The sequence below is a fragment of the Entelurus aequoreus genome, linkage group LG20 (genome assembly GCF_033978785.1).
Source record: "Entelurus aequoreus isolate RoL-2023_Sb linkage group LG20, RoL_Eaeq_v1.1, whole genome shotgun sequence".
In the NCBI taxonomy this organism is placed as follows: Eukaryota; Metazoa; Chordata; class Actinopteri; order Syngnathiformes; family Syngnathidae; genus Entelurus; species Entelurus aequoreus.
The window spans coordinates 15743660-15762901 of record NC_084750.1 but is presented as its reverse complement, the minus strand read 5'-3'; the positions used below and the strand labels follow the sequence as shown (position 1 = coordinate 15762901).

The following is a 19242-nucleotide window of genomic DNA, read 5'->3' as shown; positions in this document are numbered from 1 at the left end:
CTTGCTCAGCTTCCTTCTCCATAATGCAATGAACATGATTGCAACAGATTCACGAACACAGATGTCCAGAATACTGTGGAATTATGAAATGAAAACAGAGCTTTTTCGTATTGGCTTCAATGTGGAAGGCATACCCGTGTTCGCCGGGCTACGTCACGCGCATACGTCATCCTCAGAGGCGTTTCGAACCGGAAGTTTAGCGGCAAATTTAAAATGTCACTTTATAAGTTAACCCGGCCGTATTGGCATGTGTTATAATGTTAAGATTTCATCATTGATATATAAACTATCAGACTGCGTGGTCGGTAGTAGTGGGTTTCAGTAGGCCTTTAAGGTGCGGGCCGCAAAATAACGGCCCGCGGGCCGCGTGTTTGAGACCCCTGGTGTAGATAATTGTATTCGCAACTGCTTTTAGTCTTTCAAATTCAAATCGACATCTTTTGTAAGACGTTTTATCATTTCAACCTTGTAAATCCCAAGTTTATTTTACAAAATAAAAAATTCCCATTATAGTTGTGCTACTCATTCTGTTTGCTTCCTCTAAAGTCCACTGTAGTAGAAATGTGAGTTCCTAACAACACAGTATAAAGGTGAGCTGCCGGCTTTTAGCACCTAAACTACACACGCACACACAATGGCTCCTTCCATCAACACAATTTTATTTTCACTTATAAAAAAACCCAAGAAGTGAAGTGAATTATATTTATATAGCGCTTTTCTCGAGTGACTCAAAGCGCTTCACATTGTGAAACCCAATATCTAAGTTACATTTTTTTCAAAAATCAACATAAACATGGAAGCTGTAGTTAATTACGCCTCTGTGCTCGTTAAGGATGACAATGTTAACGACGGGGTGGCAACAGAGTCGCTCGGTTCCTGGGAATCTCCGAGATTCCTCGTTACCGCCGCCGCATGTTTTGAAGGCACAAACCAGGCTGGTCGGCATGTGAAACATTTGATAATTGGTCATCCATCTGCACTCGGGTGAAAAAAAAAAAGAGAAAGCATGCTCATTAAGAAATAGGACAACAAGCCATTCATTGTTTCAAATAAATATGTTACAGTATTGAGTACTAGACCCCTCGTCTTATGTGCGAGTTTTACATTCTGAGCTTTTCTTCTTGCCTCACACTCCAGGCTTGTGGAAAATTCAAAAATGTATGCTAACTCCTTGAACTTCAGTCAATCAATCAATCAAAGTTGACTTATATAGCCCTAAATCACGAGTGTCTCAAAGGGTTGCACAAGCCACAACGACATCCTCGACTCAGATCCCACATCATGGCAAGGAAAAAACTCAACCCAATGGGATGACAATGAGAAAACATGCAAACACAAAGTAGAATTGCAATTCAAATTCCATTAAATTCAAATTAAATCTGCTCCCAGTCTGTGGAACGCTCTCCCTGACCACCTGAGGGCACCACAGACTGTGGAAGCTTAAAAACCCTTCTTTAAAAAAAAAAAAAGCCTTTTTTTTAGATATATGCATACTAGTTCTAGCTATTAAGCTGTTCTAGTTTTTATTTTCATTATCTTTTTATTTATTTTATTTTTTTAATACACTGTAGCACTTTGAGGTTGTTTACTCAAGGTAAGGTGCTTTTACAAATAAAATCTATTATTATTATTATAAATTAATTTTGATTAAAGTATATTCTTGACATGGCTTGTTTTAAATATTTTATGGAGGTATTGTTACTTCATTTACACATTTTAATTACAGCAAACTTTTTTTCCATTCATAATTACAAATAAAATCCTCTTATATCAAACAGATGATTTTGTGATTTGATCTTTCACAACATTTCTGCAGTATTCTTTTTCGCCACTTTTTGTCCCCTAACTCTCATAACTGAGAAAGTATCCAGAACATTTAGTACTTCCTGTACTTTTAGATAGAAGTCGATACGTCAGTGTGCTGTAGCAGCATAAGCGATGTGCTTTGTGGCGGCCATCACTTTCCCATTTAAGGCAATGCAATACATTGCAAATAAATAATTGTACATTGATTCTGCATTTTGACATATACCTACTTTTATTTATTTCTTAAGGCCCAAGCTGTTTGTTTACATGCTTTTTTTTATTTCTCTTTGCTATTTGGGCTTATTGGACGCTAATTAGAATAGAAACTAAGAATCATCTTTTGATATGATGTACTTAGTCCATAAGTACACAAACGTGTACTTCATGTTTAGTGACATGCTAATTCTTATTTTTACACTTTTTGTCCCAAATTCCATTGTATGTTATACTCTTCTGACACCACCAGATGGCAGTATAAGTGTCCACATAAGAGCTAAAAGGTGCTGTCCACGCATGTGGCCACTAAGCCTTTAGAGGTTAAATTAACATATTTTCACATTTATTCTACATTTCCACACATTTCTACTTGCATTTGACATATTTCTACAATTTGAATTTAGGATCAGTAAAGCAATCAATAAAAAAAACAATTATTAAGCAGAACGGAAGTCAGAAATAGAACATTTTCCACTTGGTATCGCAAAAAAATCCTACAAACTCCCATCCTTCCAACATGCGTCTACATTTATTTTACATTTTATTTTACATTTTAAAACTTTTTCTACTTTCATTTAACATTATTCTACATTTCAACATGTCCATACTTTAGTTTAACGTTTTATATTTACAGTATTCTACATTTCAACGCATACATACGGTGTATCCGGGCAGTATTCACAGCGTTTCACTTTTTCCACATTTTATGTTCCAGCCTTATTGCAAAATGGTATAAATTAATTTGTATCCTCAAAATTCTACAGACAATACCGCATAATGACAATGTGAAGTTAAGTTTATTAAAACAAAAAAAAACACATGTACTCAATATTTTGTTGATGCACCTTTGGCAGCAATTACAGCCTCAAGTCTTTTTGAATACAAAACTTGGCACACCTATCTTTGGGCAGTTTCATCTTAGTCTAGTCAGGGAGGTGACCAAGAACTTGATGGTCATCATGTCAGAGCTACAACATTCCTCTGTGGAGATAGGAGAACCTTCCAGAAAGACAACCATCTCTGCAGCAATCCATCAATCAGGCCTGTATGGTAATGTGGAAGCCCTTTGCTAAATTTCTTTATTTTTTATTTATTTTTTTATTTTTTTTACCAAATTGCACCTGAAAGACTCTCAGACCATGATAAACAAAATTCTCTGGTCTAATGAGACAAACCAGACACCACTCATCACCAGGGCCGGTCCGTGGCATAGGCCGTATAGGCAAATGCTAAGGGCGCCGTCCATCAGGGGGCGCCACGCCAGTGCCACAAATGTTGGAGGAAAAAAAAAAAAAAAAGTTGGTACTATTATTTCTAAATACAAAAAATAATCCCACGTTAATTAAAATGCAAAGTAAAGCCTATTTAATAGAAATATTATTTGTTACAACATTACGCGCCCCCCCCCCCCCCCCCCCCCCCCCCCCCCCCCCCCCCCCCCGCCCCCGCACGGTGCGCCCCCTCCCTTCCCGTATCATGACTCTTTTTGGACGTCACCACTTAAAAAAATCAACACAAGATGTCAAAACGGCCAAAACTGTCAGGTGCCCAGGGAAGAAAAAAGAGAAAAGAAGAGGAGGAGAAACGAGAAAAAGACAGGTAGCAGGTAGGTAACGTTAGCCTACATGAAATTATTTGTCTGTTACAGAATGTGATAGTAACCTGGCTTTTTAGCATTAAGCTAATGTTACATGATTCGGCAATTGCTAATCAATAAATAGCTAGTTCTGTTTTAACGTCGGGTTAATATTGTGGAGGGGGCTAAATTGTTATGGAAAATAATAATGTAACGTTAGGTAATTACAGTACTCCCACCTTACATTCCTCAGGGACATTTGTATTAGATCTTTTAAGCAGGTGTTTTTTGTTGACATTGTTATTGCCTTCTGGTTAGCTAATGTTTGCCCTGCAGGTAATAGTCACTTTTCCACCCCTTTATATATTAGGTATAGTTGTAAGCCTAGTTGTTAAAGTGCACATCATTAATGTTAATTAAGCAATATCACATGAGTGCTGAATGCTGTTTTTTAATTTGAGCACTGCTGTGATTCGGTTAAAGATAATCATAACATAACAGTCTCATATAATATGTTAATTTGCTTTCTTTAAGTAAAAAAAAAAGGTCAAAGACAAAGCTATTCGGTTTCTTGTGAGTATATACACTTCACTGCCGATGTGGGGGGGCGCCACCTAAAATCTTGCCTAGGGCGCCAGATTGGTTAGGGCCAGGCCTGCTCATCACCAGGCCAATACCATCACTACAGTGAAGCATGGTGGTGGCAGCATCATGCTGTGGGGATGCTTTTCAGTGGCAAGAACTGGGAGACTAGTCAGGATAGAGGGAAAGATGAACGCAGCAACGTACAGAGACATCCTGGATGAAAACCAACGCTTCCCATCCAACCTGATGGAGCTTGAAAGGTGCTGCAAAGAGGAATGGGCCAAACTGCCCGAAGCTTGTGGCATCGTATTCAAAAAGACTTGAGGCTGTAATTTCCGCCAAAGGTGCATCAATTATTCAGCAAAGGCTGTGAATACTTATGTACATGAGGTATTTATTTTTAATAAGTTTGCAAAATAAAATAAAAAAAGGCTGTAACATAACAAAATGTGGAAAAAGTGAAGCGCTGTGACTACTTTCCGGATGCACCGTAGTTCTCCATTCATTCTACTTTTCAACACATTTATGGTTTCTTTTAACTAGGGATGTCCGATAATGGCTTTTTGCCGATATCCGATATTCCGATATTGTCCAACTCTTTAATCACCGATACCGATATCAACCGATACCGATATCAACCGATATATGCAGTCGTGGAATTAACACATTATTATGCCTAATTTGGACAACCAGGTATGGTGAAGATAAGGTACTTTTTAAAAATAATAATAAAATAAGATAACTAAATTAAAAACATTTTCTTGAATAAAAAAGAAAGTAAAACAATATAAAAACAGTTACATAGAAACTAGTAATTAATGAAAATGAGTAAAATTAACTGTTAAAGGTTAGTACTATTAGTGGACCAGCAGCACGCACAATCATGTGTGCTTACGGACTGTATCCCTTGCAGACTGTATTGATATATATTGATATATAATGTAGGAACCAGAATATTAATAACAGAAAGAAATGGGGGGAGGGAGGTTTTTTGGGTTGGTGCACTAATTGTAAGTGTATCTTGTGTTTTTTATGTTGATTTAATTAAAAAAAAAAAAAAAAAAAAAAAAAAAACCCGATACAGATAATAAAAAAACCGATACCGATAATTTCCGATATTACATTTTAACGCATTTATCGGCCGATAATATCGGCAGGCCGAAATTATCGGACATCCCTACTTTTAACCAATGTGTACATTTATTGTACCTTTCAACAAAACTTTCATTTAACATATTTCTATGTTGGTTTTACATTTCTACTTGCATTTATCGTATTTCTACAGCTAGAACGGACAATAGAATAGAGAACCGAATTGTTGAACCAAATAGAATTGGAATCGTAACAAATTTGACCAATGGCCGACCCCATCGTTGCGGTATAGATGGCACTAGCTTGTTGTCGTCCATCTTGATAACACCGCAGCATGTAGCTATAACTGATTTACGTTTTACTTTTTTTTTTAAATTGTTGTTACATTCTTAGTGTTGCTTTGAAAATATGATTTTAAAATATTGGTCATCAATGCGGAGTCATCAAATACGTAGCTTTTGAGCAGCTAAGAAACTGGATATTACAGAGTCTGATACCATGAACATTGAACTTCTGTTTTATACTGCAATCTAGCAGATATTAAAAAAAAACCAATTTAATCTTTAAAAAGACTCTCATATTCTGGTCACTATGGTAAACCTTTTTAACATGACAAGAGGAAATAACTGAAGCTGATGGTCCATGGGACAGTCGTGCTTCATTTCGACGTACAAACCTGTCACCGTTTGTGTGGTACTCCATCACCCGTCCAAGCCGGGAAGCTCCTTTATGCCCCACGAACACGTAAACCACATCCCTTACGACGGCACACTTGACAGTTTCGCCGCACAACGGCATCCGTGGGGCTGCGTTCCATGTGTCACTGGCAATGTCGTAGCACTCCACCGTGTTTAGTGGACCTAGAAAACCGTCAGTGAGTTAGTTCAGACCTAATCATTCCTATTCTTTTGTCAAATCACCTTTTTTCCCCCGTCCTCCAAAAGCATAGATTGTGTTGTCGATCACCGCCAACCCGTGGTTCTTCCTGGGCTCTTTCATTGCGGCCAGTGATCTCCATCTGTTAGGGAAGATAAACAGAATCTCCCAATATCGCGCTGAGGCAGTTTCTGGGACTAGTGTACGGTTTAGTGACTCACTCTTGGGTGCTGGGATCAAACGCCTCACAGTCGTCGGTGACCGTGCCAGAGACCGGGTTGCCCACAGATCCTCCACAAACGTAAATGAGTCCATTGGCCTCCACTGAGCCATGGTCGCAGCGACCCATCAGCATGCTGCTTTTTGCTTCCCATGTCTGGGTTCTTGTGTCGTAGCACTGGAAAATGTCCGTGGCAGAGTATCCCCCCTCTACATCAACGGCGAGCGTGTGGAGGGGGTCCACACCTTCAGGTACCTTGGAGTCCACATCTCCAACGACTTTTCCTGGACAGTCAACACCACAGCAATCATCAAGAAGGCTCAGCAGCGGCTACACTTCCTGAGAGTCCTCGGGAAGTACAACCTGAAGCCTGACCTGCTGCTGACCTTCTACCGCTCGTCCATCGAGAGCCTGCTGACCTACTGTATTACAGTATGGTACGGCAGCTGCACTGCAGCAGACAGGGAGAGGCTGCAAAGAGTGGTCAAGACGGCTCAGAAGATCATCGGCCGCCCTCTCCCCTCTCTGATGGACATCTACACCTCCCGCTGCCTCAACAGAGCCAGTGCCATCATCAATCAATCAATCAATCAATCAATCAAAGTTGACTTATATAGCCCTAAATCACGAGTGTCTCAAAAGGGCTGCACAAGCCACAACGACATCCTCGACTCAGATCCCACATCATGGCAAGGACAAAACTCAACCCAATGGGATGACAATGAGAAACCTGAATAAATACATCAATAAACTTGAATTGAGGACGCAAACACAAAGTAGAATTGCAATTCAAATTCCATTAAATTCAAATTAAATCTGCTCTGCCGCTCCCAGTCTGTGGAACACTCTCCCTGACCACCTGAGGGCACCACAGACTGTGGAGGCTTAAAAACCCTTCTTTAAATAAAATAAAAAAATCCTTTTTTTTTTTTTAGATATATGCATACTAGTTCTAGCTATTAGGCTGTTCTAGTTTTTATTTTCATTATCTTTTTATTTTTTAATTTCTTTAATACACTGTAGCACTTTGAGGTTGTTTACTCAAGGTAAGGTGCTTTTACAAATAAAATCTATTATTATTATTATTATAAATTAATTTTGATTAAAGTATATTCTTGACATGGCTTGTTTTAAATATTTTATGGAGGTATTGTTACTTCATTTACACATTTTAATTACAGCAAACTTTTTTTCCATTCATAATTACAAATAAAATCCTCTTATATCAAACAGATGGTTTTGTGATTTGATCTTTCACAACATTTCTGCACTGTTCTTTTTCGCCACTTTTTGTCCCCTAACACTCATAACTGAGAAAGTATCCAGAACATTTAGTACTTCCTGTACTTTTAGATAGAAGTCGATACGTCAGAGTGCTGTAGCAGCATAAGCGATGTGCTTTGTGGCGGCCATCACTTTCCCATTTAAGGCAATGCAATATATTGCAAATAAATAATTGTACATTGATTCTGCATTTTGACATATACCTACTTTTATTTATTTCTTAAGGCCCAAGCTGTTTGTTTACATGCTTTTTTTATTTCTCTTTGCTATTTGGGCTTATTGGACGCTAATTAGAATAGAAACTAAGAATCATCTTTTGATATGATGTACTTAGTCCATAAGTACACAAACGTGTACTTCATGTTTAGTGACATGCTAATTCTTATTTTTACACTTTTTGTCCCAAATTCCATTGTATGTTATACTCTTCTGACACCACCAGATGGCAGTATAAGTGTCCACATAAGCGGCCACAAGACCCCAATTCAGTAGTGTACACAATTTTGGAAATAAGAGCTAAAAGGTGCTGTCCACGCATGTGGCCACTAAGCCTTTAGAGGTTAAATTAACATATTTTCACATTTATTCTACATTTCCACACATTTCTACTTGCATTTGACATATTTCTACAATTTGAATTTAGGATCAGTAAAACAATCAATCAATAAAAAAAACAATTATTAAAGGCCTACTGAAATGAATTTTTTTTATTTAAACGGGGATAGCAGATCTATTCTATGTGTCATACTTGATCATTTCGCGATATTGCCATATTTTTGCTGAAAGGATTTAGTATAGAACAACGACGATAAAGATTGCAACTTTTGGTATCTGATAAAAAAAAGGCTTGCACCTACCGGAAGTAGCGTGACGTAGTCAGTTGAACATATACGCAAAGTTCCCTATTGTTTACAATGATGGCCGCATGAAGTGAGAGAGATTCGGACCGAGAAAGCGACAATTTCCCCATTAATTTGAGCGAGGATGAAAGATTTGTGGATGAGTAAAGTGCAAGTGAAGGACTAGTGGGGAGTTGAAGCTATTCAGATAGGGAAGATGCTGTGAGAGCCGGGGGTGACCTGATATTCAGCTGGGAATGACTACAACAGTAAATAAACACAAGACATATATATACTCTATATATATATAAAACATTTGTATGCACGTACAACACTTAAGACCTTCAGTATATCTGTATGTGGAATTAAATTATGGAATGGATTAAGCAAAGCAATCAAACAATGTACTAATATGATCCACTTCAAGAAACTCTTCAAACTTAAAGTGTTTACAAAGTACAAAGAAGAAGAACCATGACAAACATTTTCAATTTATTTCATCCATTCATTCATCCATTCTTAAAGTAATCTTACTTATCTCATCATATGAAATATGACTTTCTTCACCAATTATTATTATTAAATTCTTACTATTATTTATTTATTTATTTTTATTGTGATTACATATGGAGTTTATTGTGAAAAAATTGAGAACAGGAAGTGAATAAAAAAAGTTTCAGCAACTGTTATGTAAAGAAAAGGGGTAGGATTAAATAAGCTCTGCTTCTTCCTACTCCTTTTCGAACATGTTGAAAAGAGAAACTGGAAATTGTGATGTATCATGTTGTATGCTTGCATGTTCGAAATAAACTCAAACTCAAACTCAAACTCAATACTCTATTAGCCACAACACAACCAGGCTTATATTTAATATGCCACAAATTAATCCTGCATAAAAACACCTGCGTGTTTGTTATGCTAGCTCCTAGCTCCTCTGCTAGCTCCTAGCTCCATAGAACACGCCAATACAATTCAAACACCTGATCAACACACACAATCACTCAGCCCAAAAGACCGTTTACCTAACCCAAGGTTCATAAAGCTTATATATTTTTAAAAAGTTACGTACGTGACGCGCACATACGGTCAAGTTATCGAATGTTTAGCAGCCAAGGCTGCATACTCACGGTACCTGATATTCAGCTGGGAATGACTACAACAGTAAATAAACACAAGACATATATATACTCTATTAGCCACAACACAACCAGGCTTATATTTAATATGCCACAAATTAATCCTGCATAATAACACCTGCGTGTTTGTTATGCTAGCTCCTAGCTCCTCTGCTAGCTCCTAGCTCCATAGAACACGCCAATACAATTCAAACACCTGATCAACACACACAATCACTCAGCCCAAAAGACCGTTCACCTAACCCAAGGTTCATAAAGCTTATATATTTTTAAAAAGTTACGTACGTGACGCGCACGTCCGGTACGGTACGTGTTATGCTAGCTCCTAGCTCCTCTGCTAGCTCCTAGCTCCATAGAACACGCCAATACAATTCAAACACATGATCAACACACACAATCACTCAGCCCAAAAGACCGTTCACCTAACCCAAGGTTCATAAAGCTTATATATTTAAAAAAAGTTACGTACATACGCAAAAAAAAGCCAAAGCTGCATACTCACAGTAGCACGTCTGCGTCTTTGTCATCCAAATCAAAGTAATCCTGGTAAGAGTCTGTGTTGTCCCAGTTCCCTACAGGCGTCTGTGTATCCAAATCAAAAGTCCTCCTGGTTAGAGTCTCTGTTATCCTAGTTCTTCCATCTTGACTGCATCTTTCGGGAATGTAAACAAAGAAGCGCCGGCTGTGTACTGTTGTGGCTGACTACGTTCGAAAAATACGTCCATTTCGCACCGACAACTTTCTTCTTTGCTTGCTTGGCTTCCTTCTCCATAATGCAATGAACATGATTGAAACAGATTCACGAACACAGATGTCCAGAATACTGTGGAATTATGAAATGAAAACAGAGCTTTTTCGTATCGGCTTCAATGTGGAAGGCATACCCGTGTTCGCCGGGCTACGTCACACGCATACGTCATCCTCAGAGGCGTTTCGAACCGGAAGTTTAGCGGCAAATTTAAAATGTCACTTTATAAGTTAACCCGGCCGTATTGGCATGTGTTATAATGTTAAGATTTCATCATTAATATATAAACTATCAGACTGCGTGGTCGGTAGTAGTGGGTTTCAGTAGGCCTTTAAGCAGAACGGAAGTCAGAAATAGAACATTTTCCACTTGGTATCGCAAAAAAATCCTACAAACTCCCATCCTTCCAACATGCGTCTACATGTATTTTACAATTTAGTTTACATTTTTACACTTTTTCTACTTTCATTTAACATTATTCTACATTTCAACATGTCCATACTTTAGTTTAACGTTTTATATTTACAGTATTCTACATTTCAACGCATACATACGGTGTATCCGGGCAGTATTCACAGCGTTTCACTTTTTCCACATTTTATGTTCCAGCCTTATTGCAAAATGGTATAAATTAATTTGTATCCTCAAAATTCTACAGACAATACCGCATAATGACAATGTGAAGTTAAGTTTATTAAAACAAAAAAAAACACATGTACTCAATATTTTGTTGATGCACCTTTGGCAGCAATTACAGCCTCAAGTCTTTTTGAATACAAAACTTGGCACACCTATCTTTGGGCAGTTTCATCTTAGTCTAGTCAGGGAGGTGACCAAGAACTTGATGGTCATCATGTCAGAGCTACAACATTCCTCTGTGGAGATAGGAGAACCTTCCAGAAAGACAACCATCTCTGCAGCAATCCATCAATCAGGCCTGTATGGTAATGTGGAAGCCCTTTGCTAAATTTCTTTTTCTTTTTTTTTTTTTTTACCAAATTGCACCTGAAATACTCTCAGACCATGATAAACAAAATTCTCTGGTCTAATGAGACAAACACCAGGCGTCATGTTTGGAGGAAACCAGACACCACTCATCACCAGGCCAATACCATCACTACAGTGAAGCATGGTGGTGGCAGCATCATGCTGTGGGGATGCTTTTCAGTGGCAAGAACTGGGAGACTACTCAGGATAGAGGGAAAGATGAACACAGCAACGTACAGAGACATCCTGGATGAAAACCAACGCTTCCCATCCAACCTGATGGAGCTTGAAAGGTGCCCGAAGCTTGCCCTGGCCTCACTCGGTCTGGCTTCCTAATTTGCTTTTACGCAACAGCTAACGACCACTTTGTTTCCTGCTAGCTTTCATGCTATGTTATTTTTGCTTGCTAGCTCCCACGCTAGCCCCTTTGTTTTTTGTCTTCCGTGCTATGAGCAAGTTTTTTGTTTTTTCCTGTCTGATTTATTTGCTGAAATAAATCATTTTCCTACCTGCAAGCTGTGTCCGAGCCCGTCTGCATCTCTGGGAGAACACCTCGCACCACGATGCGACCTCGTCGTTACAGTAGGAAGCCAGCAAGAAAAGGTTCTCCCGCAGCGAGCATGATGGAGGAATTGGACGAAGGTACGTGGATGGTGTTGCGAGCGATGGAGGCGGAGACTCTTCGCTATTCCCCCTCGAAACGCGAGGACCTGTTATGGAGTCCTAACGGAAAGTTGGTCCCAATCCACTCCGTTTGGCCCGAGGACATCGCCACACCTCCGCAGTACCGGACACGTCAGCGAAGACGGAAGCCGCCCAAAGGGTCTTCACTTTGCTGCCAAGACGTGCCACTCCCTCAAACTCCTCCACCGGTACACAGCAAGTTACATTCAGCCCAAGATTCCCCTCTTCAAAGGTCTGTTAATCCCATCAACTACCTTACCGAAGATTGTTATGACTGGCCTGTCAATCACTGGGACTGCAGCTATGACGTCATTCCGTCGGCACCCCCTGATGACACGCCGCTTGATGACGTTGTCCCGTCCATTTTGGATGACGTCATAGACAAAGACATTTTTAGACATTCTGTCAATTCTTTCTGCCAGCCATTTACAAGTGACTTTAATTCTGCAATTAAGCATTATCAGGACATTTTTTTAAGGACTAAATCTAGTCAGTCCCAGTCACCTGACTTTCTAGCTCCACCCCCAGTGACTATTGCTCCGCCCACTGCACATATTTTTTCCCCCTGTGCTCCCACCCAGTCTCAAGTGGGGAGTAAGAATAGACATTTTGGACAATTTAGAGGAGAGGATTCTGCCCTCCTCCTGACCTCCCTCCACCCACCCTTGAAGACGGTTCCCAACCGCAAGGAGCGCGTCTGGTATCCGCTTCTTGAGGGGGGGGCTAGTACTGGGAGCTGTGCTAGTGGGGTGGCACAACTACGCTCAGCCAAGCCACAACCTCCTGCTCGGCCACCGCCACCAGTCCTTCGGCGGGCTAAGCCGCAACTTCCTGCTCGGCCACCGCCACCAGTCCGTCTGCGTGCTAAACCGCAACCACCTGCCCGGCCGCCACCACCGGTTTTTCGGCCTGCTAAGCCGCAACCGCCAGCTAGGCCACCTGCACCTAAGCTAGCGCCAAGGCTAAGGCTAGCACCAGCTCCACCACAGGTTCCAGTACCTGCACCTCGGCTGGTTCCCACACCAGTACCTGCACCTCGGCTGGTTCCCACACCAGTACCTGCACCTCGGCTGGTTCTCACACCAGTACCTGCACCACGGCTGGTTCTCACACCAGCACCGGCTGCCACGACAGCGACTCCTGCTGCCACGACAGCGACTCCGGCTGCCACGACAGCAACTCCGGCTGCCACGACAGCGACTCCGGCTGCCACGACAGCGACTCCTGCTGCCACGACAGCGACTACGGCTGCCACGACAGCGACTACGGCTGCCACGACAGCGACTCCGGCTGCCACGACAGCGACTCCTCCGGCTGCCACGACGTCGACTCCTCCGGCTGCCACAACAGCGACGTCGACTCCTCCGGCTGCCACGGCGACGTCAACTCCTCCGGCTGCCACGGCGACGTCGACTCCTCCGGCTGCCACGGCGACGTCGACGCCTACCGCTTCCACGGCGACGTCTCAGCGACCTCGAGTGGTCCGGCTGCGCAAGCAGCTCTCTCAGAGGTCAGGTAATGGACGCCAGTGGCGCAAACAGCAGCGACACCCAAGATGTTGTCGTAGAACTCTCCGGCTGCTGAACTTCTGGCGCCACTCACGCCCACCTTCTCGGTGGCCACAATCATGGCCTTTCCGTGGTTGCCCGCCTCGCCTGCGGCAGCGGCGTTCCATTCGCCGCCGCCACTTGACTCGTCCCCGGTGGATTCAAGGACACATGGCCTGGCGACCCACCACCAAGTCCTCCCCCCGCCCGCCCTTGACTCGTGAACTATTGCTTGTTTTTTTTGGGTTCCAGTTGTTTTTTTGTTTTCAAGGGACATCTGGAATCTGTCCTTTTAGGGGGGGGTACTGTTAGGATCCGCTGCCCGGATTATAGTTTGTTTACGTTTTCAAGTCACATGTGTTTTCAGCACCTTGTGTTTGTTTGTTTCTGTTGCCATGACGGCAGATTGTGCTCAGCTGCCTCTGGTTAGTGTTCGAGACGCTCACCTGTTGTCCGGGCACTAATCAGAGGGCTATTTAGTCTTTGCCCTGGCCTCACTCGGTCTGGCTTCCTAATTTGCTTTTACGCAACAGCTAACGACCACTTTGTTTCCTGCTAGCTTTCATGCTATGTTATTTTTGCTTGCTAGCTCCCACGCTAGCCCCTTTGTTTTTTGTCTTCCGTGCTATGAGCACGTTTTTGTTTTTTCCTGTCTGATTTATTTGCTGAAATAAATCATTTTCCTACCTGCAAGCTGTGTCCGAGCCCGTCTGCATCTCTGGGAGAACACCTCGCACCACGATGCGACCCCGTCGTTACAGGTTTTACATTTCTACTTGCATTTATCGTATTTCTACAGCTAGAACGGACAATAGAATAGAGAACCGAATTGTTGAACCAAATAGAATTGGAATCGTAACAAATTTGACCAATGGCCGACCCCATCGTTGCGGCATAGATGGCACTAGCTGGTTGTCGTCCATCTTGATAACACCGCAGCATGTAACTATAACTAATTTACGTTTTAAAAAATGTTTTAAATTGTTGTTACATTCTTAGTGTTGCTTTGAAAATATGATTTTAAAATATTGGTCATCAATGCGGAGTCATCAAGTACGTAGCTTTTGAGCAGCTAAGAAACTGGATATTACAGAGTCTGATACCATGAACATTGAACTTCTGTTTTATACTGCAATCTAGCAGATATTAATCAATCAATCAATCAATCAATGTTTATTTATATAGCCCTAAATCACTAGTGTCTCAAAGGGCTGTACAAGCCACAACGACATCCTCGGTGTCGAGTGGGTCTGATATAATATTGTGAAAGTCCAACACATCAGCGAAAGTCCAGTCCATGGTGGGGCCAGCGGGAACCATCCCGAGTGGAGACGGGTCAGCAGCGTAGAGATGTCCCCATCTGATGGACAGGCTAGCGGTCCACCCCGGAGCAGAGTAGAAAAGAAAAGAAAAGAAACGGCAGATCAACTGGTCTAATTATATTAAATAATTAAAATAAAAATAAAAATTTAAATAAAAAACTAATATTAAAAAAAAAAATTTAATCTTTAAAAAGACTCTCATATTCTGGTCACTATGGTAAACTTTTTTAACATGACAAGAGGAAATAACTGAAGCTGATGGTCCATGGGACAGTCGTGCTTCATTTCGACGTACAAACCTGTCACCGTTTGTGTGGTACTCCATCACCCGTCCAAGCCGGGAAGCTCCTTTATGCCCCACGAACACGTAAACCACATCCCTTACGACAACACACTTGACAGTTTCGCTGCACAACGGCATCCGTGGGGCTGCGTTCCATGTGTCACTGGCAATGTCGTAGCACTCCACCGTGTTTAGTGGACCTAGAAAACCGTCAATGAGTTAGTTCAGACCTAATCCTTCCTATTCTTTTGTCAAATCACCTTTTTTCCCCCGTCCTCCAAAAGCATAGATTGTGTTGTCGATCACCGCCAACCCGCGGTTCTTCCTGGGCTCTTTCATTGCGGCCAGTGATCTCCATCTGATAGGGAAGATAAACAGAATCTCCCAATATCGCGCTGAGGCAGTTTCTGGGACTAGTGTACGGTTTAGTGACTCACTCTTGGGTGCTGGGATCAAACGCCTCACAGTCGTCGATGACCGTGCCAGAGACCGGGTTGCCCACAGATCCTCCACAAACGTAAATGAGTCCATTGGCCTCCACTGAGCCATGGTTGCAGCGACCCATCAGCATGCTGCTTTTTGCTTCCCATGTCTGGGTTCTTGTGTCGTAGCACTGGAAAATGTCCGTGGCAGAGTATCCCCCCTCTACATCAACGGCGAGCGTGTGCAGGGGGTCCACACCTTCAGGTACCTTGGAGTCCACATCTCCAACGACTTTTCCTGGACAGTCAACACCACAGCAATCATCATGAAGGCTCAGCAGCGGCTACACTTCCTGAGAGTCCTCGGGAAGTACAACCTGAAGCCTGACCTGCTGCTGACCTTCTACCGCTCGTCCATCGAGAGCCTGCTGACCTACTGTATTACAGTATGGTACGGCAGCTGCACTGCAGCAGACAGGGAGAGGCTGCAAAGAGTGGTCAAGACGGCTCAGAAGATCATCGGCCGCCCTCTCCCCTCTCTGATGGACATCTACACCTCCCGCTGCCTCAACAGAGCCAGTGCCATCATCAATCAATCAATCAATCAATCAATCAATGTTTATTTATATAGCCCTAAATCACAAGTGTCTCAAAGGGCTGTACAAGCCACAACGACATCCTCGGTACAGAGCCCACATACGGGCAAGGAAAAACTCACCCCAGTGGGACGTCGGTGAATGACTATGAGAAACCTTGGAGAGGACCGCATATGTGGGTAACCCCCCCCCCCCCCTCTAGGGGAGACCGAAAGCAATGGATGTCGAGTGGGTCTGACATAACATTGTGAAAGTCCAGTCCACAGTGGATCCAACACATCAGCGGGAGTCCAGTCCACAGCGGGGCCAACAGGAAACCATCCCGAGCGGAGACGGGTCAGCAGCGCAGAGATGTCCCCAACCGATGCACAGGCTAGTGGTCCACCCGGGGTCCCGACTCTGGACAGCCAGCACTTCATCCATGGCCACCGGACCTATGCAACTCCCCCTCGCAAGGGACAGGGGAGAAGAGGAGAGAAGAAAAGAAACGGCAGATCAACTGGTCTAAAAAAGGGGGGTCTATTTAAAGGCTAGATTATACAAATGAGTTTTAAGATGGGACTTAAATGCTTCTACTGAGGTAGCATCTCTAACTGTTACCGGGAGGGCATTCCAGAGTACTGGAGCCCGAATAGAAAACGCTCTATAGCCCGCAGACTTTTTTTTGGCTCTGGGAATCACTAATAAGCCGGAGTTCTTAATCAAGGACAGCACCCATCCTGGCTCTGACCTGTTCCACCTGCTGCCCTCTGGGAAGCGCTACAGGTGCATTAAAACCAAGACGAACAGGCTAAAGAACAGCTTCTTCCCCAGGGCCATAACCACCCTGAACAGACTTCCCCATTGACCCTCATAACTGCCTTCTCTTCGGTGCAATAACCCATTCCACCAACCACCCTGTCATGTAGATATTCATGTACATATTCATTTCACCCTCTGTATAGAGTGTACATTGGTTTTATCGCACTGTATGGAATGGCCTCAATCTCGTTAGCCTGCGTAATGACAATAAAGCTGATTCTGATTCTGATTCTGACATGTATAAATCCTAATATAATTTTGTACTTGCTCAAGTCACTCCTTAGACGACTGTGATGTCCAAAGACACAATGACTGTGCACTCACTCAAGTTTAGTTACATCAACATTTACACACCCAAAAACACTTTTATGGCACAAAAGCCTCAGCCTTCTCTCTGTCTCTCAACAAAGGCGGACGTTTCCCTTTCCTCTCCTCTTCTCTCTCGCCTTTTCTTCTTTGTCTTGTTTGGTCTTGTCTTAATTTCTTGGAGCCTCTTTTTGCACTGCTCTCCAAAATCTAAACAATGGAATGGATCAACTGCCCTCTCAACAAAATTGACAAGATATTCTCGACGAAAAGCTTTATTCGGGGGAACCTGTCTGTCCTGACTGCTGGATACAGGATAGACTCTTGGAAAAAGTGGAGGGTTATGTCTTGCGATTCAGTCTACCTATTTGGAATGATGATAACTTGACATCTGCTGATTGTAGTTGACAAATTGACAAATTCAAAAGATGATGTTCACGGTACCTCAAAGTTGCCACAAATGATTGATACGATGAGCAGAGCTGTGGGCACTGAGACTATCGATTTTGAACTGAATCACAAACTGGATAACACGGAGAACCTTTCCACTCTGAGAGGCGGAATTATGATCTATTTAAGAGCCAGAACGGACAACTAAAGCAAACGAAAACGATCCATATCTACAATTTCACTCCCTCTGGACTGGCTTTGGCAAGGGCATGCTTCCTTCAAGGACACCTGGGATGTTTTTGACTCTATGATTCCGCGCCCCGGAATAATTTTTGGTGATTTAACCTCCAATTCCAACCCTTGATGCTGAGTGCTAAGCAGGGAGGTAATGGCTAACATTTTTATAGTCTTTGGTATGACTCGGCCGGGGTTTTTGTACTTTAAGGGCTTTTGTACTCTTAGTCATTCGCCAAGATTTGATTGATCATTGTAAACCAATGTAGGCCTTACTTTCATAAATCGACATTTTTGTGGAAATTTTTTTGCCTGGATATAGATATCTTATCAGCAGACTGGCTGTGTGATGCAAGAAATTGGGCCGCCATCTTGAAGTGGTGATGAGGAGCCGGCGAGCAGTCTAAACTGACAGTTGACAGGTAGAAAACAAAGATGGTGTTCAGCGTTTTCCTGCTCAAATGAGCGGACTGTTGAAAATAGGAATCCGGGGATTACTTTTCACAAGTAAAATTTAACATTAACGTACTATTAGTTGTATTTGGTGAAAAGAATATTACCACAGAGTTGAGAAGGAGCAAAGATCTTCAATAGTACTGAAATCGTAGCTGGTAGCAAACAAGAGTATGACCATAATAGAATTGCTTGTCAATGAAATTAATTACATTTAAAAATGTCATACTTGAATAACATAAAGTTGAAATAAATGATGAAGATAAAGATTGTAAAATCCAACACAGAATTAAGACAGAATTTGGTTTTATTCTGAATCCAGTGAAACAGATTGGTGGTTTTAGCTGATATAAAGACTTTCAGGTGTTTATATATGTTTATGTTGAAGTATTTGGCAGACGCTTTTATCCAAAGCGACATACATAAAAAATACATATAAAACAATCACTGTAAACATTATAATTTAAGGGAAGAATGTAATACAAAATATCAATAAAAAGTGTCAAGACAGAATAAACTCTCTGCTGCTGCAGCAACAGAGATGCAGTCTATAGGTCCCTAAAATATATATATATATAATGTATTCATACATTGTTTATGTAGGATATACGCATGTATATATAACCTAATCATATTGTTTCTTCAATTTAAAAATAGCTGACCGTTTTTTCCCCCTTCTCTGGGATTATATTCCCAGTTCTGATCTCGGATGTCTGGTCACTTATAGCATATAAGAATATTCTATTACTGTTAAGCAAACTATGAATAATAAAACATGTGTCCTTTATCATAGCTACACGTTATGACAAAAAAGCGCGTGAAAATCAGTGGTATTCAGT

General features: G+C 41.9%; 1 protein-coding gene across 1 annotated transcript in view; it reads right to left on the bottom strand.

Moving 5' to 3' along the window:
* Positions 1-775: 775 nt before the first annotated feature.
* Positions 776-19242, bottom strand: part of LOC133636399 (uncharacterized) — a 30460-nt gene continuing 11993 nt past the window's right edge. The window contains exons 3-9 of the mRNA XM_062030391.1: positions 15639-15846; positions 15462-15559; positions 15225-15401; positions 6373-6580; positions 6196-6293; positions 5952-6135; positions 776-974 (exon numbers count right to left, since the gene is read on the bottom strand). Coding sequence (XP_061886375.1) covers positions 776-974; positions 5952-6135; positions 6196-6293; positions 6373-6580; positions 15225-15401; positions 15462-15559; positions 15639-15846 — 1172 coding nt within the window. The remainder of the gene's footprint in view (positions 975-5951; positions 6136-6195; positions 6294-6372; positions 6581-15224; positions 15402-15461; positions 15560-15638; positions 15847-19242) is intronic.